Source organism: Peromyscus maniculatus, chromosome 19 (genome assembly GCF_049852395.1).
Source record: "Peromyscus maniculatus bairdii isolate BWxNUB_F1_BW_parent chromosome 19, HU_Pman_BW_mat_3.1, whole genome shotgun sequence".
Taxonomy (NCBI): domain Eukaryota; kingdom Metazoa; phylum Chordata; class Mammalia; order Rodentia; family Cricetidae; genus Peromyscus; species Peromyscus maniculatus.
In genome coordinates this window covers 52405129-52429207 of record NC_134870.1, presented here as the reverse complement: position 1 = coordinate 52429207, position 24079 = coordinate 52405129, and the positions used below count along the sequence as shown (strand labels likewise).

Genomic DNA, 24079 nt, shown 5'->3' with positions numbered 1-24079 from the left:
ACTGCCTGGGCTGAACTGGACAGTTGGTTTTGGTGCAGTGGTGTTTTCTTCAGAAGACCATACTACCATGTGTCGGCGGAGCCCACCCTTGGTATTTCTAGCTTATGCCTTGGTGCTTGGGACGAGGATATGAGGTAACTGTGTGAACTGGCCGCACTTGCCATAGGTGAAAACACACCCTCGGCTCTTGCAGGCCAGAGGGCAGCATTCAGGGGTAGGACAGGGCACCATTTAGTCTGCAAGGTTGCATACTCGTCTGGCCCTCGCCTGGTGACTGCCTGTTTGGGCACTGTGGCAGCCTGGATACCCTTCAGGCACAAACAAAGGAGGGGTTCGGCAGCACATTCAGTGTTCCAGCCTGTGCTTGGTCATTTGGCCATTTTAACCCAGATAGGAGGCACTTGTCTGGCCTTGTCCATTCAGTGGCGGCCTGAATGTTCTTTTGAGAGAGGTCGTGGTGATATGGGCATCCCGATGCTAATAGAAAAGTCTACAGGGAATGCTATGAGGTCAGGAGTATGGTAGAGCCCTGTCCCCATCTTGTGAGGGACACCGTAGTAGGGCCCTTCAAAGCCAGGACACAGGGCCTGATAGTTCGGCTTTAACTGTGCATAGACCTCATTCTGTTCCCTGGGAAACAGGGCCAGTGATAACGGTGTACCCAGGGGCTGTGAAATGGAAGTGATCTGGGACAGGCCACACTTCAGCTGGGGTCCTGGTCTACGGTCAGGGCCCCCCACCCCGGAAAAAGGCTTGCTATTTGTAGTATCTTTCTTGGTTCCGGTTCTGTGCCCATCACCTGGACAGAATTATCACATCCCAAGTGTCAGCACTTGGGGGAAGTTAGGGGGGGAAAAAAAACAGTTTGACATTCATTCATTCAGCACGCAGACCACACCTCTTAAGGGGCAGGTCTTCTTGGGGGTTCCAGTCCTTCAGGGTTTCCTGCCCCCATGTGTGGTCTAGCTGTGTGGCTGGGCCTGAATTTTTATCCCTCCTGTCTCTGCCCCTGTGCTGACACCACAGACATTCCATTTGCAGCCGGGTCCCCTTGGGCCAGAGTGACTGGGATTCTCCAGGACCTGCTGGGGGAGTCATGGAGACCAGATGAGGCTGCTGGTTTGGAGTTGAATACTCAGTGGCTGGGCTTTTTCCAAGATGAAGCTGCCTTCCTCTGGGACATGTCCCCCGCAGTCAGAGAGCAGGCCTGTCTAGGGTGGGTGCTAGCTGGTGCCGATGGTAGGGACTGATCTCAGCTCCGCCCGGAGTCACCGCCCTGCCTTTGGTGGATGTGTACCAGGCTCCTGAGGTGTGTGGAAGGGGTGTGTAGGGCGGGTCAGGACACAGCCCAGTGGTGAACTCTTACCTCTTTGGGTTTACTGCGGAAGCCCTATTTAGAGTTAGGAAAATGCGCTTCTGAGTTATGGGAGGAGTCTGTGGCATGTACTCTCTTGCCTTCTTTCCTTCCTTCAAGGAGCCACGTTCACCTGGCTCCCTCAGAGGACACAGCATGGCATGGCCAGTGGTGGCTCCATGGGCCCTCGCCCATAAAGGCGGGGCCGAGGCGCCCGCAAGGACCCATGGCAGACAGCTTATCAGCGCCTTCACTTTCACCCCTGAACTTGGACAGGCCGCGGGCTCTCTTACAAGAATCTCTGACATTGCTTATAGGTGGATTAGCTGGCACTTGGGCACATGTTCTGGGTCTAGAAAGGCATCTGGGTATGGATGCCCTGTTGTGACAGCTACTTCCCTTCCTCTGGCCCGGAAGTACCTGGAACTTTGGATCTCAGGGGTGTGTGGTGTGTAGTGTGTGTGTGTGTGTGTGTGTGTGTGTGTGTGTGTGTGTGTGTGTGTGTGTTTCACGTAATCCAGGCTGGCCTCTAACTCACTGTGTAGCTGAGGAGGACTTTGAACTCCTAACCTGCCTCCATCTTTCAAGCGCCGGGATTATTGGCATGTGCGGCAGCGCCTTCTCCATTTCGCCCTCTCTCCCAGGCAACCTGGAGGTGCGCTGGGCTGTCTGTAAGGCAAGTAAATCAAGAGAGACAGAAATCAATATTCAATACAGTCCTTCCATTCCTGCGTCTCCTCGCTGGCGTCCTTTTGGCCTCGTTCCAGCATAGCCAAGCTGTCTGAGGCTAGCACCGCCCCCTGGTGGTTAGCTGTCAAGGGCCCAGGCGCGTAGTTCCTGTCTGCTGCTGCCCTTGGCCACCCGCTCCCTTTAGCTTCCTTAAACAATTAGGTTTCTTTTGGATCCCTTCTGCACCATGCTCTGACTGTAATTAATAGGCAGTGCTATACGTATACGATTGTGTGTATGTACACACATATATACACATATGTACGTATAGATATGTAATGTATATATAAATCAGCAGGTAGATGGTAAGGGCACTCACTAGGAGTAGAAAAGTGCTGAGCTATGTGTAGCTTTATCTCCATTTCTAGGTTGTCACGTGATGGGGCCGATTCCTTTTTCCCTTTGGGCCTCCATTTCCCTATCTATACTATGAAACGTTTGCCTGAATGAGGTATTTTTTTTTTCCAAAAGGAAACGCAAATGTTTCCTAGCTGGAAGGTTTTCTGTGGGGTGGGGACAGTCCTGCGCATTTGGGACATGCAGCGCTGGACAAGATCTCACACCCAATGCTTACTGGCCACGCTCCTCCCTGTGGTTGTCAGCCCCGGGGGTGCCTGAGACTGTGGATGAGGTGGATGCTGGCTGGGAGAGGGCTGGGTGGGCTGTTGGTGGCAGCTGTTTTCAGGATGAGACCACAGGCCACCAGTGACATGACTCACCCAGAAGCCCCACTGAATAGTAACGAAGGAGCTCCCATGTTCAAGTCTCTGCCTTGCCCCTGCCTGGCTAGATCTGGACTTCAGACAGCTGGAACATGATGGCGTATGTGACTCTCTGCTAGTGGCAGCCCAGGGACCTTTTCCCTTTGGCAGCATCTTTAGGTTGGGTGAGGCCGGGCAGGCCTCTGAACTCCACGCGGAGGCACACACGTGTTGTGTGCACATACCCTGCCGGTGCCCCACCTGCTTCCTTAGAGGCCTGCCCTGCCCCCTCAGCTCTTCCATAATAGTAGCAGACATTCCCTGGCTGGCAGAACACTTTAGTTTACAAGAGGGAGACTGTAATTTTCATTTTGCAAATGCCAGCCTCAGACTAGGATGGGGGGGGGCAGGCATGGCTTATGTAGAGCTCCAAGACCAAGGCTGGAGTCAGTGTGAATGTGCCCTGCATCATGTTGCAGAGGCAGCTTTGTGGTTTGTACTTCATCTACTATCCATTAAGTACTTAGTATGTGCCCTGGACACACACACATGTACACACACACACACACACACACACACACACACACGTACACACACATCCCGATTTACAGATGTGGAAGCTGCTCTTCAGAGAGAAATCCAGAAACAGATAGCCTGGTCTCGCCAGTACTTCCTGTCTCGAGTCTGTACCCTGTACCCCACCCACCTCCAACCCCTTTCAAATGCCCTCCCCCCCACGGGTATTAGCTGCCCCTGTGTAGTAGGGTGGGGCCTGAGTAGTGCTGACAGCCAGGAGTGGGAGGGGGGCCTGCCTGGCTTCCAGCCCAGGAATGTGTTGGGAAATTCCTCCATCCTCCCACACTTGGATGCTGGGCCGGAAGAGTTAAGTGGCCGGCTGCCTTGTGCCCAAGGATCACAGAGGCCTCTTCACTCCTTTTACAGCCTGACTTTTCTCAGGAAACCGCTGGGCCGTGTCCCCTCCCCCGCATCTGGACTTATTGCCTTCTTTGGTCCTCTTTCCCCGCTGTGAGAGCCACAGAGCCCGGTCCCAGTCCTCCTCCCAGGGCCTCCAGCTTCCCAGGAGGGGACACCGAGACGTAGACATTTTCAAGCTCTCTTCCCAAAACGTGTGCGTGGTTACCCAGCCGCCCACACGCCTCAACCAGCATTGGGTCGATGCCTGCAGGTGACCTGTGTTTGTAACCAGTGCTGAGGACCAGATTGCTGGCCTGTGTATCTGTTTCCCCAGCCGGTAGCTTGGCAAGAGGGCCCGGGTTGGTGAGTTTCCCTGACTTGGTCTAGATCTCCAGCCATCAGAAACACCCTGGAGAACGTGAGGAGACGCCCAGGGCAGAAGCCAGGCTCTTGGACTTGATAGGGCTAGGGGAATTTAAAGGCTATGTTGGCCCACCAGAAAAAGCCTGGGTTTGCACACGCCCCCCATCACAGAGCCTCACCACTTCCCAGGCTACCTGTGACCATCTTTGGGAAGTTCTCACTGTCACCCCAGCTGCTACCCGTGGCCCTGGGCTCAGTTTTGTGAACCTTCACAGACCAAGGCTCCCCTTCTTGTTACGGCCCTTTCATGCTCTCCCCCATTCTGGGTTACCTCAGGAGCACTCGGGACTGTCTGGCCTCAGTTTCTGTGTTGTTGAAAAGGGTGAAGCTTGACAGACGGTCCCGTCATGAACCATCCCTTCCGGCTGCCAGTATTCAAGGAAGGAGATCTTCCAGAAAGTTTTAGAGGCCAGTATCCTCCTACCCAGGTCACTTACTGCCTGTTCAAGTCTCATGCAGCCCACGGGGCAGCTTGGCAACCCAGTTCAGACAGATCCCTGACATAGCCTTTCGGAATGGGTCTTCTCCATTCAGATCAAGTGGCTCGCGTGTGGCTCTGTGGCAGAGCATTTGCTAACATGCCCGAGGCCCTGGCTTCCTCCCCCAGCATCTGGAAAAACAAACAAACAAACAAACAACCCTTTAGGGATGGTAAGTGTATATAATTGACACGTTCAACTGTAAGCTGTCTTGGGAAGGGTGGGGTGCCTATCCCATCCTAGAGGTCACATTTCAGTCCCTCTCACGTTCCCCAGTACTCCTGGCCTGCCTCAGGTACCACTGCAACATTTGTGTCTTCGGGAGGTTTTTTTTATTGAGCATCTATTGTATCCCAGAAACTGAGGGCCTACTGAAGACCCGAGAGATGCTCTATCCGTAGAGCTCTGGCGGCGGCGGAGACAAGGAGATGTCAGAAGATGGCAGCAGGCTGTGGAGAGGCAGGAAGGAACAGCGGTAGGAGGTGCCTCAGAACACTTGCTCCAGGAGTGACTCTTGAGACTGGTTGGCAAGAGAGAACGCTGAGGAAGCCTGGGGGAATTTGAGAGAGGCCGGTGTGCTGAAGGACTGTGACGCTGTGGAGGACAGAGAAGGTTGGGGCCGAGCAGGTGCTGGCTGTGGCTGGGCTGGGGTGCCAGTGCTCGGTGATACTTGATCAAGGAGCAGAAGGCAGCCTTTTCCAGCCCCTCCATGCAAGCTGGCCCAGGCAGATTGTTCCCATGGCATGGCATGGCACGGTGGTGTTTCTTAACACCCTCTGCCTGGCGGGAGCCACTGCCCCCAACCGGACCGGCTGAAAGGAGATCTGGGTGAAAGGGTGCCCATCCCAGGCTGAGGGGGAGGGGTGGGAACCTGGGGTGAACTCCCAGGCTCCTTGATAACTGCTCACACTGCAGAGTTTGGGCGCCGCTGGAGTGGGGAAGCAGAACCGCTTCCAGGAGGAGCAGTGTGAGTCTGCACCCCCAAAGCTCATGCCGCCCCCATCACAGGAGCTGCTTGTGGCCAAGGCCTGGCCCCAGGCTCGAGGGCTCACATTCTTCTCTTCCTCACTGGTCACCAAGACTCACATGACCCCACTTAGCCCTCCTGACCTTGAACTGGGTGCAAGACTTCAGGTCAGGCATCATCTGGTGTTTCATGGGTAGAGTCAAACCAAGCAGGGAAGAGGTTGCCTGGGGGTCTGATCTGGCTTCACCGTGGCACCCTTGAAACTGACAGGATTTTCTCCCTCCACAGCCCCACATTTCCCATTTGTACGGTGAGAGGTTTGAACTCGGGTCTCTAAGACCCTTCTGGCTCTGACAGCCGGTTCTTTCTGCTGTTCTGTTGTGGAGCTCTTTGCCAGAGGGGTGCTTTGGCAGAGGGCAGGTACAGGGAGCATAATGAATCTCCAAAAGGGGTCGATACTTCTAGCACTGGGCTACATTAGTAGAAGTCTGGGAACAGATAGATGGGAGAGAATTCTGTAGCCAAGGCAGACGTCCTCTCTCAGAGTATCTGTGGGCCACGACTGTAGAGGTGTGTGGCCCAGAGGACACAAGCTTGAGGGGGGCATGAAAGCCATTTGAAAATCCCTGGCATGGAAAGGAGTGAATGGAGATCTTGGGTAGAGATTCCAGTGTGGGCTTGAAGGATCTTTCCACAGAGCTGGCTCTAGGTGGAATGAGCTGCCTGTCTGGGGTGGTAGGGAGTTTCTCTCCAAGGAAGTCATGAGAAGGCACATGCATGGACACCTGACAGCTGTTCTTGGTCCTCTGGGGCACTGGACTGGGTGATCTCTGCTGGTTCTGGATGTGTGCCCTTCTGTGCGTTGACCTCTGGAGCTCTGGTCTGGGTAATCTCTGCTGGTTCTGGATGTGTGCCCTTCTGTGCATTGACCTCTGGAGCTCTGGTCTGGGTGATCTCTGCTGGTTCTGGATGTGTGCCCTTCTGTGCGTTGACCTGTGGGCTCCAGTGCAGGCCTGACAAATAACGTTGGGACAGTCACAACTCAGTTTCCTCCTGAGAAAAGAGACAGAATACAGAATGCCTGTCTGCCTGTGTGGCTTCTTGAAGGGATGGAGGTAGAGTCCTCATCCAAGGGAATGCTCCAAGGGAGGAGGTTGTCTGCATGCCATCCTGCTGGCTCTTAGGTGGTGGGCAGAAAGAAGGGAAATCCATCTTTTCTGAGCTTACAGCATCCGGTCTAGCTAGCCAGATCACTGCTTTCAGAACTTCGGTTTTGAAAGGGTAAATACTAAAGTTGGCCTGGCCTCAGTGATGCATGGCCTGTAATACAGGGGCTTGGGAGACTGAGGCAGGAAGATCATGAATTCAAGATCCATCTGGGATGATACATAGTGAGTTCTAGGCCAACCTGGGGTACAGAGCAACTTAAGGCAAGCCTGCGGGACATAGTGAAATTCTATCTAAAAACAACAACAATAACAAAAACAAGGGCTGGGGATATAACTAGTTGGTAGAGCACCTGCTTAGCATACACAAGACCCTGGGTTTGATTACCAGCACCATAATAAACAACAAAAACAAAACAACTAACAAACAAACGAGCAAGCAGGGATCGCCAAGCTGGACATGAGTGGGCGGCTGAGAGTCCGTGACTGTCCTTTCCTGCTGGCTGTATGGCCGCATACTCTTCACCTGCGACAGCTACTACTTACTGATAAGATTGACCTATGAGGCAGACTCTCTTTGCCACTGCTGAATCAAGGGAAATGAGCATGAATGTCAGTCTTCGTCAGCGTTAAGCAAATGACTCAGCCAGTGCCTCCAGGAGGGTGTTCGTGTGTTGGCAAGGAGGAGCGAGTGGGGTCCGGGACAGATGGGAGCTGAATTCAATTGGTCTGGGGTGGCCTCTTGGCGGAGGTGGTCATGGGACAGACCTGAGGAGGGGAGGAAGGAGGGAGGTTCGGGTTTCTTGATGTTGGTTTTGCAAAGAGCACCCGCAGCAGCCATGCGTGTGTGTGTGTGTGTGTGTGTGTGTGTGTGTGTGTGTGTGTGTGCGCGCGCCTTCCCCTCTCTCGAGCACTGGGATAATGACTGCTGTGGAGGTGGCAGTCTGTGAGAACGAGATCCAAATGGCTCAGAAGTGAGGGGGCTGGAAACGGGAACTCCACTAGATGTGGGCTAAAGAGGTCTGCATGGCTGCCTGATAGATGCCTGCAATTCTGGAGAACAGAGTCGTCCCCCCCCCCCCCCAGGACAAGAGAGAGTTTGAGCCCAGAGCACTGGAGCTGGTATCCAGGCCTCTGGGCCCCCACAAGGCACCCTTTCATTCCCGCCAGAGGGAGGGGAGCTGGTATGGGCAGGGACTGACAGGTTCTCATATATTTATAGCTGGAATTTGGGGTCATGGGGCCCTGGGTACTGGCACGGCTGAGTGCCTCAGCTTGCAGCCTGCCCAGAATCTCTGACCTCAGTGTCCTGCAGCTTTAGCAGGTGCTTTCATGTGAACCCACGGTGCAGGGCTGGATTCCCACCAAGTGCTCCCAACCCCAAGGGGCCGAGAGGCCTTCTGGGACCAAGGAGGGGGATATATAGGGAAGGAAGGGGGAAAAGGAGCCAGCATGTAGCAGCTAGTGATCCTGAGCCTACAGGGCAGAGTCCCTGGGGTGCACACTGACACACCCAGGTTCTGAAGCCACACCGGGCTAAAAGAAAGAGAAACTGTCGGCTCCTTCAGGCCATCCTCAAGTTAGTGCCCTTCGTGCCGTACTCAGCACCCCAAAGGCCCGTTTGTTACTTTCCTGAGACACGCGGCCACCACCAATGAGACTGCCTTGACCTGCAGCCCACCTGACCTATTTTGCTCTGTTGAACCTCAGCTAAGGCTGTACAGGTTTTGTTTCCTCTTCCTCCCTTTCTTTCTTTTCCTCCCACCTGGAGGCGGGGTCACAGGATGTAGCTCAGGCTAGCCCTAGACTCATGAGCTTCCTGCCTCAGCCTTCCGAGTGTTGAGATGACAGGCGTGCCTTCACACCCACCTGTGTGGGGTTTTTCCATGAAGCAAGTGTCAGGCAAAAGGGATCAGGTGAACCATGACCACAAGGGTCTAGAGAGACCAAATGGGCTGAAGTCATGGCCTTGGTGGATAACTCTTTGGGTCTTGGGCTCCTTATCTGTGAAGTGGTCTCACAGGGGTGTTTTGTGGTTCTGAGAGAGAGAGAGAGAGAGAGAGAGAGAGAGAGAGAGAGAGAGAGAGAGAGAGAGAGAGAGAGAGAGAGAGAGAGCCTATTGTGTTATATAACTGGGGCATGGCCAAGACCAGACTCACGTACCATGCCTTCCTGTCTACCCGGCTGTGCCACACACATGCACGCGGGACAGCTTAGCCCAAGGTGAGTGTGAGATCTCCTGGTGTGGCCGCCAAGGCTCTGCTTGCCTGTGTCTAGATACTTCTGCCTCAGCCAGTCTGAAATGGGGCTCCTCAAGGCAACCCCCACCCCCAAGTTGCTGCAGGCCTAAACCAGGGAGCTCTCCTGATTTTCTCCTGCTCACAGCTAGGTCATGAGGAGGCCTCACCACTTCATTTTACTCCCCCCCCCCCCCAGACCCCATTGTCACATACTGGCCTACAGAAAAGCCACCCGATGTTTTTGTTCTCATTCTGTGTGTTGGCCAGGTTGTAACCTTCCTGTCCCTGTCCCGGCACTGTCCTGCATACCCTCCTCAGTAGACTCACAACATTAGGGCAGCAGCCGGCCTCACCATGGCCTGAGCAGTCAGTCCATCAGGATATAGTCCTTAGAACTTGACCCTGCTCCCCCCAGGCCCCTGCTGCCCACTCTATCCAGGTGAGTTCCTCTCAGTTCCTTCCCAGGGGTTCTAATTTCTTGGTCTGGTGGCTTCCTGCTCAGACTGGATAGCAGGGACATCATTCTCCTACTGCGTTCCCCTTGCATCCAGCACCAGATAGGACCTGGCATGGCTTAGCCTTGAAGTCATGGTTCTCATATAGAAGAGTTCACAGGCCCTCAGGTGACCTTGGCCTTGACTGACAAGGAATCATCACATTGATATTCAGGATTGAGGCCATGGGAATAGAAGTCTTCCCAAGGGCACTGGGAGCCCGGAGCCCCAGGTGGGCTTCTTTGTCTGAGCTTAGCTCTTCTCTGGTTTTTCATGTTTAATGGACCGGAGACTGGGCCATCTGCGCTCACCTAAGGGACTCGCTAGTTCTAAAGGTAGCAGAGGAGAGAGGCAGAGGCTGGGTTATCTTGGGGCTCTCGGGCCCCTTGTTTTCTCATCAAGATGCTAGGACGATCAAATGAGACAGTCCGTCCTGATACTTAGTGAGCACAAGAAGATAGTTAGTACCCCTTTCTGACCCGATGAAGGAGCCAGGTGGCCCAAATGGTTCCTATGTCTTCATTAGCATGGCCTTTTTTTGCTCTCCTCCTCTATCTCGTGGTACTAGACGCTCATAAAAGCCAGCCATGCCATTTTTCTGGCTCCTGGGACTCCAATCTCCTATGAAGTCTTCTAGGCAAAGGCAAGACTCTTTTTGAAGGGGCCGCGGGAGTATTCCGGGTGTGTCTGGGGGCCAGAGCTGTGACTGTCTGGCACCCGTGGTACCCTAACCCAGGACGGCACCACTGGGGACAAAGAATAGAATGACTTGCTTATCCTTCCTTCCCCACATCTATATGGTTAGTTCCCCGAGGCTTACACCATGCTTGGTTTAGAGCAAAGGTAACCCAAAGGTGTAAGCCAGTACCCTTCTTCGTAGGAAGATGCCTGAGGCAGGACCCACCGTGCAAAGGCAGGTTTTACACACTTGCTGTCCCACACTTGCTTACACCCTCATCGAAGGGTGGGCCCCTGTTGGTCCCTGCCGTGTGCATGCGTCAGACCATCTGCAGAACTGAAGGTGGAGGGTTTGGCAGGAGTGTCTTTGGTAGCAAAGATAAGTGTGGAGACCCTCAGACGGCAGCCAACGATGGTGAATGAATAGCTCTGTCTCATAGAAGCCGAAGTGTCTCCTACGCCTGAGAGCGGCGCGCTGAGCCGCGCGGCTGACCAATTTTATTAGGTGTCCGGCCAGGTTGACTAGTAGACAGAAATGCATCAGAAGTGAACCGGTGGGTTAAGGTCATTGATTCCCACGGCTCTTCTCTTTCTACCACAACGTGCTTGTTAAGGAGCCAGGCTTGGGGACCAGGTGGCAAGATGGTTCAGTAGGTAAAGGCTTTTACCACCAAGCCTGACAACCTGAGTACAGCTTCTGGAGGCCACATGGTGGAACCAGAGAACCAACTCCTGCATGTTGACACACACACACACACACACACACACACACACACACACACACACACACACACACAAATAAATGCAGGGGAAAAAATAGATTAAAAAAGCCAGGCTTGCTGCCCTGTGTACCAGTGGTGGGCGTGGGAGGAGAAGCCACAGGGGCAGTACCCATAGTGAGCTTCTTTCCTACCCTCATTACAATCTATTTAGCTGTCAGGTCTGTTTTGGTTCTAAGTGGCAGGGCTGATTCATAGCCACCTCCTTCCTAAAGAAATCGACTGATTCCTGTCATTGAAAATGTGGATCCATTGGATGCAGGAACACCATCTCTCAACCCTGCCTTCCTGTATGGCACCTTTGTTTTCTCTCTGGCTCCCCCCAGTCAAAGGGGAAATGGCAAAGTGTTTTTTTTCTTTTTTCACTCCTGGTACTGGGGGATCGAATCTAGGGCCTCACACATACCAAGCCAGCAGCACTCTATCACGGAGATCTCCCCAGCCCCCCTTTCAGTAGTTATGTTGGGACAGGGTTTCACTTTTTCACATGCGACTTAGCCCAGGCAGGTCTTGAACTTGCTCTCTTCCTATTACAGGTCTTTGCTACCAGTGCGAGCTCCCATGAGGTTTCTTGAGGGTCAGCTTGGTGGCGGTGGGGAGAATACTTCTTTTCCAGTAACATCAGCCTTCGCTCCTGGGCTAACTCTCACTGTCTAATAGGACACATGGTAAGTCTCGAGCCCATCATGGTAGCTGGGAAAGATGGCTCTGATTGCTCAGGACTGGGTTATGAGCCTACCACTAGGACAAGAATGTGTCTATGGCACAGCCTCTCTTGACACAGCATACTGCAGACGAAGAAGACCCTGATGCCCACAGACACTCCCCAGCTTTAAACATGGCAGTCACCTTCCCAGTTAGGACTTAACTGTGGCTACTAACAAATTACTCAGCACACACTCTGCTAGTGTCCATAACCACAAGAGGAGTCTTGCTGATGCAGAATGTTGAGAGCATCTGCTACTGTGACTTGGTAGTCAGGAAGGTGAGGATGTCTGTGTCCAGCAGTCAGAATGTAGAGGAGGGATGCCGCTCTGATAGTCTTCTCCACGCGGGGCACTGTGATTTATCGTGGACTCTGTAGGGAAGGTTAATGTATATAGGAATATGGATAGGGCTATGTGACCATCTCCTGTCATGACTAGATATAGAAATATCCCGAGTTTGGAAAAAAAAGATTGTCTCTATGGAGTGGAAAAATTGGGTTTGATCGTCTTCCATTTGTGCTTGATTGAGAAACAACCATTGGAAAATTCAATGCTGTGCTCTGGCTCAGCAGGAAAGAGGCCTGTGTTGATTAGTAATGTCTGCAATGGGCAAAGACACTAAAAGTAGTGGGTATGCTCATTGTGTAGGAGCCATTCATGTACTTGATTCCAGATCTTCTACTTTAGACATGAATCAACAGAGCAAAACTAAGTATTGCCTTAGGGCTCAAAAGAGAGACAAATGTAAGATAGAGGCTTTCTTGGGAGGTGACTTGAGAATTCCAAGTTATACTAACTGGGCGTGTGACTTTGTGGAAGGCATGTTCCTTGATGAGTTCCTTTTCCTCGTCGGCGGAATGAGCAAACTATTCCTTCTTGAGAACGAAGCAGGGTCATTAAGGAGGATGAAGTGAACTCATAAATGTGAAGTCATTTTGTCCTACTTAAAATAGCAGCAAGCAGTTTTATGTGCTAGCCACTGTTCTAAGTGTTTTGTTTATATCCTCATTTAATCCTCAAAATAACCCTATGAAGTATTTACTATTGTTCTCTTTGGTTTATAGAAAACGGCACCTGGGCATAAATGCCAAGTCACATGCCCCAGATCAGACAGCTGTAGAGCAGGGTCTGGGCCCAGGTAGCCTGGCTGTGGAGTTGATGTCCTGAACTCCTTCATCATGGTGCTTTTCACCACAGAATCTACCGCCATGCTCCTGGAAGGGCCGTGCCCTTTCTTGCTCAGGAAGTGGCATTATGAGTTCAATCATTCATTGACACCCATGAAATTGAAAATGGGTTTGCTTTTATCTGTACCTACCTTGCCGGGCTTGATGACGCTGTTCCTAGACTTCATGGATAGTAAGAGAGGGGACACAGAACAAATTTAAGGATCTGCCTGATCACCGGTCACGCTGCCTGGGTTCACCTACTGGCTCTCTGCCTTCCTAGCTGGGTGACCTTGTCCAGGTTACTTACTGTCTCTGCACGAATGGCAATCATAGGTACTATCCAGGGACCAGGACCTTGCTGCAGTATCATTTATAGCTTGCTCTAGTCAGCTGTGAGCAGATTTCTCCTTTGCTGGGGATAGGTGGAAACTACCATTCTCCCAACGACAGCTCATGGGAAAGCTGACCCCTTGGGGTGGGTTGACTCCTTGGAGCATGCTTTTGCCTCAGGGCCTGCTCCCTTTTCCTGCTCTGTCTGGTCAGACTTCTCTGCAGTCAGCAGCTGGCATCTGGATCCTTGTCTTATTTCTGCAGCCCCAACCCAGTCCAATCCAGAATGAGCAGGTGTGCAGCCTACACTTGTTTCCTGGAGGCCTCTCCTGCTTAAAAGACGATCATGGCGAGGGGCATGTTGGAAGGGCCTGTTCCTGCCTCTAGTGTGAGGAGCGTGCAAAGTGCTAGTGCTTAAGCAAAGACAGATGATAGATAGCACACCGTGGATCCCTCTCCTACCGCTAATGCTGAGTGCATTCTTTCTGTTGGAGGTGACAGGGAGCCTGGCTGTGTGTTGGGGTCTGGCGGTTGTGGTTTTGTGTGTGTGTGTGTGTGTGTGTGTGTGTGTGTGTGTGTGTGTGCGCGTGCGCGCGCGCTCTCACACAGTTATGGTAATGGTTACTTCACTGCTTGGGGCCTTGGATAAAGTACAGATTCTTGGAGCCCCCCTGATGGATTCAGCACCTCTGGGGGCCATGGAATCTGTGATGCTGGATCTTTGCTCCCCAGGAAAACTCTGCAGTGAGTGGCTAGAGACCAAACTTGGAGGAATATTGACAAGAGCCCAGCCTTGTAGTAGAGCAAGCCTGCTGAGGCAGAAAGATAGGTAAGTTCAAAGCCTGCCTGGCCTGTGGAGCAAGTTCAAGTCCCGCTTGGGAAATTCAGTGAGATCTTTTCTCAAAATGAAAAATACAAAAAGGGTTGGGGATACAGCTCAGTGGTAGTATGCTTGCCTAACAGGGTGGGGTCCTGAATTCAAATCCCAGTAAAACACACACACACACACACACACACACACACACACACACACACACACACACAGGACTGGGTGTGATGATTTCCCTGTTCTCTAGTAATCCTAGCACTCAGGAAGCAGAATGGGAGGGCCACAGTTTCAAGGCCAGCCTTGCCCTGAGAGCAAAGGAGACAATGTCCACCAGGCCCCTCTGGCCTTGTAGTGGTTTATAGATGAAGATATTGAGGGCCATAGCCCAGCGCTGTGTGCTTTTCCTGTGTGTATGTGAAAGGGCACACTGACGAAGATTTGCTCACTGAGTAAATAGGACTAATGAGCCCTTCCTCAGTCCAGGGCACATACTGTAAATCCCTGCCTTGAGTCCAGAGCTCCCTCATGGGGAAATAGGGCTGACGCCACTGGAGGGGCCACCAGCAGGGCACAGGTGGCCCTTAGGCAAGTCAAAGAGAGAGAGGATGTGGAGGAAGTGCTGAGGGCCATCACCTGGCAGGGCAGGGTGGGAGGGGAGGCCGGAGCCTGTGCTGCTGTTTGGAGTTAAGGGTGGGGATGCTGTAAAATGGGAACGGCAGGTAGACTTTGTATTGGGAGTCCTCGGGCACTCCCACAGGAGAGCTGGGATCCTTTGGGAGCAAGTGGGGGTGAGAGAGGGGAGTCTCTACCCTCCCTCTACAGAACATCTTCTCAGAGGCCAAAGGGGCCAAGTAACCGCAAGGACCTTTTCCCAGAGCCAGTTTATTCCATGTTGGGGCCTGGCCCAGGCGAGGTGGCATAGAGAACCGGACTCCTGGTTTTGTTTAAGGAGCGGGGATTCTATTTATATCCATCTATGCACGACAGGATCTCATGTAGCCCAGGCTGACCTTGAACTGTGTCGTTGACGATGACCTGACCTTTTCCGGTCCTTCCTCCTCTGCCTCCCAAGTTGTAGATTACTGATGCACACCACCACACCAGTTTGTGTGGTGCTCAGGATGAAACTCGAGGCGTTAAGCAAGCTAGGCCAGCGCTCTGTTAACTGAGCTATGTTCCCAGCCTCCGGAATGGGTTCTATGCAGATGCCAGTGCTGGAGAGCTCGGATTCTGATTCTGTCCCCAAGGGACCACAGTGGCTGTCTGTGGTGCCCTTTGAGTTTGGGCATCTGTAAGGTGGGCTCGTGCTGGCTCTCACCTTGTGAAACTGTGATGAATGTGAACCAGAGCAGAGACAGAAGTGTGCCTACACAGAGTTCTCTTTTCTCATTAGATCAGCCTGTGATGATGCCCTAGCCACCTTCACGGTTGGCAACTATCACCCTCTGGATAAATCACAGCAAAAAAGGAAAATGGTCAGCTTAATTTAACATCCTCCCTTGTGAGGAAAAGAATGTGCCAGTCATCCACTGGTATCCTGCATCCACCCTTAAGACCACACAGCAGAAATTTTCCTTTTCTTGAGCTGTGCAGATGAAATGGCAGATCAGACATCCTCAGCTGCCCTCTCCAGCGCATCTCCCCGTGGATCTCTATGTCTGCCCTAGGTGGGTCCCTCCTTCTCTCTGACCTCTGGGTTGTCCCTTCCTTCTGGCCTTCCTGGGAACAGGTGAGGCAGCTGTGCTCTGTGTAGGTTGGAGTGTTACTGCTTGCCAGAAGGAGTCCCTGACTCAGAGGAGAGATTTCTTGCCAGCAGGGAGAAGTCGTCAGATCATCAAGTCCTAGGGGAAAACCAGAAGGATGCTGGTTCATTAGGGCAGCCTCTGTCTCCTGAAAGATCCAGCATGCTGCTTAAAGAGGTGCCCAGCATCACCCTGCCTCGCGATCAGGCCATAAGTATTTGTGGGAAGGCAAGGCGCACCCCAACTTCCCCACATGTCCCACACAGCAGCCTTGTCTTCCTGAATCTAGTGAGCCATTTTGTTGGGACCATCACAGAGGCCTTAAATTGCTGTCCCCAAAGCGATTTTCCTTCAGAGCCCCGAGCCTCTCATTTTTAGATACAGCCTGTGCTTGCGGGGGTGATGGACCAGTCACTGCAGGCCAGGGATGGCGCCTAAGCAGGGAGCTGTGGCATTTCCTGAAGACAGTGATCTCATTTCAAAGAGGTATGTTTGCTGGAAAAAATGGCGGCTGGAAGCTCTACCAGAGTGGAAGTAGCCCCTCTAAAGACCCCCGTGCCTGGAGGGCAGTGCAAGGCAAAGAGAGGACCTACTGTGTGTTGAGAGGTTGGTACGATGGTTATTCCAGGGGTTAGCAGACTTCTTTACAGCTCCATAGCCTGGTTTTGTAAATAAAATTTTTTAAAAATTTTATTTATTTATTTATTTATTTATTTATTTATTTATTTATTTATTTTATGTATATGAGTGTTCCATTTTCATGCACACCAGAAGAGGACATCAGATCCCATTATAGATGATTGTGAGCCACCATGAAGTTGCTGGGAATTGAACTCAGGACCTCTGAAAGAGCAGCCAGAGCTCTTAACCTCTGAGCCACGTCTCCAGCCCCATAAATAAAGTTTTATTAGAACCTGCCACATACATTTCTTTATGTGGAATCTGGGATTGCTTTTATAGCACAATGTGGAATAGTTGTAAAGAGACCTTCTGGCTTAAAAGTCTAAACAGTAAAACATGCCAGCACCTTTTGATATAAACTATCAAGGGAAGGTTAACAGTCAACTTCAGATGAAGAAGGCCAAGAGAAGTCTCTTGGAGCCTTCCCAGTGTGACAAATGTTATCAGCCATGTGTTGAGACCTCAGTGAATGGGAAGCTTGTCTGGCTCCGTGGAATTAACAAGCATTAAGGTCAGAAGGATGGTAGGCAGTGCCTAGTTTGACTCTTGCCTCTCCATGTGGAGAAACTGAGGCCCATAGAGGCAACGGGACTTGCCTGGAGCAGGTCTAGCAGAGCTAAGTCCCAGAGAACCCAGATCAGAGCACTTTGTTCTGAATGGCTACTTTATTCTATCCATGCATGCATGGGTGCACAGGTGAGCACGAGAGAGAAAATGGTAGAGATGTGCTCACCTTATCTAAAGGGCAGTTGCTTATTTTGCTTCTTCTGTGCTTATTGCCTTTGAGCTAGAAGAGGGGCACAGATTCCCACTTGGTCCTATATAAGGAGGCTGTTGTCCTGGCCAGGGCTGCCCCATGGCAACATGGCTAAAAACGGTCACAGGCAGTTCTGCTTGAGGCCATCTCCTGTATAGCAGCTGCTGGTGGCGGCTGCTGGTGGCGGCTGCTGGTGGCACGCTGTCTGCCCAGCACCTGCCCTCCCTGATGTCACCAGGTTGGAATGCAAGCCCTACCCACTGGGCCTGCTTTCCTGGAGTGTGTCCATCGTGGGGCCCAGTGCCCCAGGGATATATGACCCCTGTATACCTTGACTTGTGTCCAGGGCCATGGGAACACACAGGGTAGCATAACACAGTTCAAAGAAATGCCAGATACTCCATCAAAGGCTTTCTCAGCCAAGCAGAATGGCACAGGTCTTTAATTCTAGCTATTCCAAGAGACTGAAGCAGGAGAACCACGAGTTCAAGGCCAACCTTGGCTACCTAGTGAAAGCCCCTAAATGCTGTTTCAAAACAAAAAGTACAAAGAGGGCCGAGGATAGGAATGAATTAGATGTAGAGCACTTGATTGGCATGCATGATGGGCTAGGTTCAATCCCAGCTACAAAACAAAACGCACCATACACCACCAGGCCTCAGTTACTTCCTACCCTCTCAGTCAGACCTGTTGAGGCAAAGGTTCCCTCTCACTCACGATTCTGTAATTCTGCCTCCTGGGCATCCTTGGGAACAGCTCTGAAACAAGAAGGCTTTTGTTTTTATTACAGAAGAGAGGTTAAATGTCATGGAGTAGGGTGTTAGGTTTCCTGGTTTCCTAACTCAGTTCAACCACCTCCCTAGCTGGGCATTTCCCAAGGAAGTTAGTGGCTCTCCCTGGGCCCCAGGAGCCCTCACCTGTGCAGCAAACAGAAATGGGTCCTCCCATCAACACCTGCCACCATGGTGGTTAAAGCATTAGGTAGAGGCTGAACCAAAGGTTGTTCCGACTGGTACTCTGCAAGTGTGCACCCAGACCCCTAGGCTCAGGCAGCCTTAGCTGGGCAGCTTCCCAGGCTGAGGACACTTCAGAGCTCTGGAAACCTGACCTGAAGATTAGAGGCATAGAATTAAAAACAAAACAAAACAAAACAACAGCCGAGGAGCAGGGAACAGTAGGGAATTCCCACGGCTGTACATGCAAATGTGAATCCAAGTGTGGGTACCATAGCCCTGCCAGCTCCTCTGGGTGCTGGGTTCAGGAGTCAGTGGTGTCTGAGCAGGATGAGTTTGTAAGCCCATGAGACCTGGGATGCTGTCACTTTGGTCTCATCCTTCTGTAGTGTTTTGTATGATCCCCCTTCCTTATTTTCTTTTTAGGGTTGGTGTGTGTGTTGAAAGAAGAATAATACAGTGACTAAGAACCTGTTTTTGAAGTCAGGCAGGAGAAACTCAGTTTCCTCCTATATGAAATGGGAACGATGCCAGCCAAGGAATTAAGTGACATCATACATGTAAGGACTTAGCTCACTTTCTCACACACGGTCAGCCCACTCAGTACAATCTGAAGAGTGCCAACTATGTGTTGAATAGGAATCTGTGGGAAGCGAGACAACATTTAGGGGCTTCCATTCCAGTAAGCTTGGAAAAATCGTAACAGTGAACACAACGGTGTGCCTCTGGAAGAGAGTAAAACTCAGTCAGGGTCATAAAGTGTGACAGACAGGGGACAAGTGACCACTGCAGAGCCAACTGTCAGGGAAGGCTTCAGGGCAGAGGCAGGCGTATCTCTGTGAGTTCAAGGCCAGCCTGGGCTACAGAGCGAGATATTCAGGACAGGGTCCAAAGCTACACAGAGAAACAGAGAAACTCTGTCTCGGGGGGTGGGGGGGGGGTGGGGGTGGGGGGGGGAGCCGGCCACATACAAGAGGCTTGTGGCAAGGCTGTGGGGCAGTGACCAGCTGTTGAGTCCAGTTGTAAAGAGCTGGCAGTGTTGACATGGGCCTTGTGAGCCTTAGATGTTCGGGTTCCTAAGTGCAGTAGGGGTCTTCAGACCGTTCTGAGCTGCATGTGAGGGGACATCATCACATTTGCATGTTTTAGAGATGAATTCAGCGGCCGCGGGGGAGACCATATTGGGTGGGAGGAGCATGGACAAATGGTAGACAAGTTAGGAGTCTTTCCCCCAACTCTGGAGGAGACGAGGGTAGCACCAGACCAGTGTGGTGATGGCAAGAGCTGGAGAGCACAGGATGGCTGGTGTCCTTGTCCTAGACGGAGGTGTCCTGGGGGCAGGATGCAAAAGGGTCTTTTCTCCTTTGCAGGTCTAGGCAGGGACATGACTACTGCGTCGAAGGGTATTGTGCTAGTTGTTCTTTTAAAAAAATATCTTATGAGCTGGGCATGGTGGTGTACCCCTTTAATCTCAGCACTCGGGAGGCAGAGGCAGGCAGAATTTGAGTCCAGCCTGGTCTATAAAGCAAGTTCCAGGGCAGCCAGGGCTACGCAGAGAGACTCTGCCTCGAAACAATACAAAATTATTTCATTTATTTATTTTGGTGTTTCAAGGCAGGGTTTCCTCTGTGTAACAGCTCTGGGTGTTCTGGAACTCACTCTCTGTAGCCCAGGCTGGCCTGGAACTCAGAGAACCACCTTCCTCTGCCTCCCGAGTGCTGGGATCAGAGGCACCATATGTGACAAGGTTTTCTGTAGCCTATCCTGGCTTACAGCCCGATAGATAGCCAAGAATAACCTCGAGTTTCTAACCTTCTTGACTTCATCTTCCAAGTGTTGAGATTCTAGGCATGTGTGACCATGCCCAGTTTAGGCAGCGTGGTGGGGGTCAAACCCGGGGCTTCATACATACTAGGCAAACATTCTCCCATCAGAGCTACACCCCCAGGGCAAGAATGCATCTTTTTTTCTGTGCTTGGACAGCTGTGCCTATGTTTGATGGAGGCTTAGCCGTCTTCCGGCCCGAGCTTCTGGATTCGCTTTGAGGACCACAGCCCTTACCCAGCCACTTCATATAACCCACATCCTACCTTGAGCCCCTAGGATGCAGAGCCATGCAGAGCATTTCTCTGTAATACCCTCATTCCCTTCGGAAGACCTCTGTGGACACGAAGGTGGAGCCTTCAGTCCTGTTAGGTCGAGGAGAGTACCTGCCTGCCTCTCTGTAAAATGCTGGCCAACCTCATGCTTACAAGGTATGTGAGTGTGGATGAGAAAAACTCTCTTTGTTTAACATTTCCTTGAAATATGAATGTAGGTGGCAAAAGTCGTGTCAGTGGTGCCTGTGATTTTTGTCACCAGTGGAAATCACAGATATTTTCATATCACTTTACAGTTGTCAACGCGCTCTAGAAATATTTGGGTTTATTGCTAATTAGAAGTTGTAGGTAATTACTAGACTTGCCGCTAGCTGTTACTACTGGTATGAAAAATACCAGTTGAGCGGTGGTGGCACACACATTTAATCCCAGAACACTGGAGGCAGAGGCAGAGGCAGAGGCAGAGGCAGAGGCAGATGGAACTCTGTGAGTTCGAGGCCAGCCTGGTCTACAAAGTGAGTTCCAGGACAGCCAGGACTGTTACGCAGAGAAACCCTGTCTTGAAAAACAAACCAACAGGGCTGGAGAGATGGCTCGGAGGTTAAGAGCACTGACTGCTCTTCCAAAGGTCCTGAGTTCAATTCCCAGCAACCACATGGTGGCTCACAACCATCTGTAATGAGATCTGGTGCCCTCTTCTGGCCTGCAGTCATACATGTTGTATAATAAATAAATAAATCTTTAAAAAAAAAAAAAAAAAAAAAAAGAAAAACAAACCAACAAAACAAAACAAAACAAAAGAAAGGAACAATGTATATGTGTGTATGTGTATAGGTGTGTGCATGTGAATGCAGATGTTTGTAGAGGTCAGAAGAAAGCATGGGGTCCCCTGGAGCTGGAGTTATGGGCAATTGTGTACCACTTGACAGACTAGACTCTTCAAGAATAATATGTACTCTTAGCCGCTAAGCCATCTCTCCAGCCCTGTCTTTTCAATATTCTATAAATGTGGGTGGTGGTTTGAAATCAAATGGCTCCCAGAGGGAGTGGCACTATTAGGAGGTGTGGCCTTGATGGGGTGGGTGTGGCCTTGAAGTCATATATATGTATATATATGTATGTGTATATGTATATATATGTATGTGTATATGTATATATGCACATGCTCAAGCCATGCCCAGTGAGACAGTTCACTTCCTGTTGCCTTTGGATTGAGATATGAGGACTTTCAGCTCTAGCATCATGTCTGCCTGCATGCTGCCTTGCTTCCTGCCGTGACAATAAAGGACTATGCTTCTGAACTGTAAGCGAGCCACCCCAATTAAATGTTTTCCTTTATAGGAGTTGCCATGGTCATAGTGTCTCTTCACAGCAATAGAAAACCTAAGAATGTGTTTTGATATTAAATACTTCTCTTCATAATCCTATATTTTATTTTTACTTTATGCATTCACAGACATTCTGAGGAGTTTATAATCTTCACTGTATTGTGGAGGGGCCCGTGGCTCAGAAAAAGTCAAGGCCTCTTCCCTGATAGCCACGATCTTCTCATTCCCAAGAAAAGCCTGAGGTGCAGAGATGTTGAGGATCTTATCTTGGTCACATTCACAGAGCTGGGTGATTGTGCCCAAACCTATGCAGCTCTGTCTGGTTCCAAAGTGCTCTCCTCTGTCCATCTGTCTGTCCGTCTCTCTTTCTGTGTGCATGCAGGAATGTACACCATAGCACACAGATGGAGGTCAAGGACAAGGAGTGGGAGTTGGTTCTCTCCACCATGTTGTGGCAAGTGCCTTTACCCGCTGAGCGAGCCATCTCGTGGGCCTCAAAATTAGTATTCCTCACAGTCTGTCAGTGCCTCTAAGGAGCCCCATCAGCTAAGCCTACAGGGACTTTGAGCAGAGTCCACACCATTATTGCTTCTCAACCTTTTGGCTAAGATCAGTTACAGAGTACATACCAAAAAGGAGGATGGGAGGCCAGAAGACACATGTTTGAAATCCCCGTGCTGGGGAGGTGGAGGCAAGGCAATCTAATTGGTGAGCTCCCAGCCAATAAGAGACCTTGTCTCAAAAGAGGTAGCCAAGATTCCTGAGGATGGTGCCTAACATTGTCCCTTTGTACATGCATATAAGTGCTTGCACATACATGCCATTGTGTGTATACACACACACACACACACACACACACACACACACACACACACACACGCATTCCAGACATCGTGGTGCATGACTTCAACCCTCATACTTGGGGGTAGAGGCAGAAGGATCATGAGTTCAAGGCCATCTTGAGCTACATAGTGAGTTCACAGCAGCCTGAGCTACATGAAACCCTGCTTTGAAGCAATGGCAATTAAAAAAAAAATACGAACAAAGAGGAAAGAGAAAAGGCAGCCTTCTTCGCATCTGACTCAAATGCTTTCCTTACCAGGGCAAGGATCTGTCTTTCTGCTGGGCATGGTGGTGGCGCACGCCTTTTTCCCAGAGCTTGGGAGGCAAAGACAGGTGGATCTTCATGAATTCAAGGCCAGCTTGGTCTACATAGTGAGTTTCAGTCCAGCCAGAACTACACAAGAAACCCCATCTCAAAAAGACAAAAGAGGGAGGAGGAGGAGGAGGAGGAGGAGGAGGAAGAGGAAGAAGAAGAAGAAGAAGAAGAAGAAGAAGAAGAAGAAGAAGAAGAAGAAGAAGAAGAAGAAGAAGAAGAAGAAGAAGAAGAAGAAGGAAAAAAGAAAAAAAAAAAAGAAGATCCGCCATTGTGCCCTGGTAGATATCAGAGGGGAAGGAGATAGAGTATTTCATGACCCTATTTCATGCCCCTTTTGAGTTCGTGACCAGAGACAGAGAAAGTAGCCTGGGCTGGCTCTACGCAAGTTAATCAGTAGAGCTGGGGTTATGGGCCCAGCTTAGAGTCCCACAGCTCTAGGCAGCAAGCTCCAGTTCAGGCCCTTGGCTGGTTTGGTCCAGTCCTGAACCTGGTAGCACTGAAATCTTGAGCTCACTTCTTCCTGTCTCAACTCAGTTTCCCAAGATGCTCAGGATACTCTTCTCTGTTTTTACTTGTCTGTCAGATAGTAAAGTAAGGTGCCTTGTAAGGCACTTGGTACCAAGGGGTCCTACAAGGACAGTAGTTATTATGATGTGATGGTCCCCAACTCTCCCAGATCTCAGGGAAGGGACAGATAGATGTCTCCTGGCTATATGAGATGATGTCATCGCTGAGCCCCTGCTGAGCCTAGGAGCATCAGAGATGAGCCGTCTGGAAGAATGGCCCTTCATCCCTGTCTCTGTCCCTGCCCCAGTATGAGGAGTGGTGGCTCTATTTTACGCATTCTCTATTTAATAAGCAGGGCCATGATGAGTCGTGGTGACTTAGGGCCTAGATGGCCTGTCGTCTGTTGGCAGAAGCTGCACTTTGAGTCATTGCTCGGGGAAGAGCTCTGGGCTGGCTGCCAGCAGTGGAATTTACCTCAGATTCTCTGCTTTCTGCCTCCCCTGCTCTCCCCGGGCTCCATTTTAGTGCTGCTGACGTACTTGGCTTTGCTAGGCTGTAAGCTAGACAGAAAGCCAGACCTGCCTGCCTCACGTCCCACCCCTAGCAGAGGTGGATTGGGGGACTGGGGAGGAGGGGTCTCTGACTCCCAGTGGGGAGGGTCCTAAGACGTGGACAGATGGAGGAGAGACTTGGCCGCCTAGATGACCAGAGGAAGAGGAAGGACAAGCTGGGACAGTCAGGGTGGCTATGTGTGGGGCATAGGAATTGGGTTTCAAAGGATAGATAGACTGAAACATATATATGATTAAAAACAAAAGTCTTTCAGCTGCCAAGGACATTAAATAGGAGGGGACTATTCTCGGGTCTCCCCCTTCCTCTAAGAAATCCCTTAT

At 51.1% G+C, this 24079-nt stretch overlaps 1 protein-coding gene across 5 annotated transcripts in view; it reads left to right on the top strand.

The window, feature by feature from the left end:
• Positions 1-24079, top strand: part of Ppargc1b (PPARG coactivator 1 beta) — a 116602-nt gene that overhangs the window by 38491 nt on the left and 54032 nt on the right. Inside the window, exon 2 of one of the 5 annotated variants that reach the window (XM_076555330.1) lies at positions 11462-11593. The exons of the other annotated variants lie outside the window; for them this stretch is intronic. Within the exon in view, the coding sequence (XP_076411445.1) occupies positions 11591-11593 (3 nt within the window). The 5' untranslated portion in view covers positions 11462-11590. The remainder of the gene's footprint in view (positions 1-11461; positions 11594-24079) is intronic. 5 annotated transcript variants of the gene reach the window in all.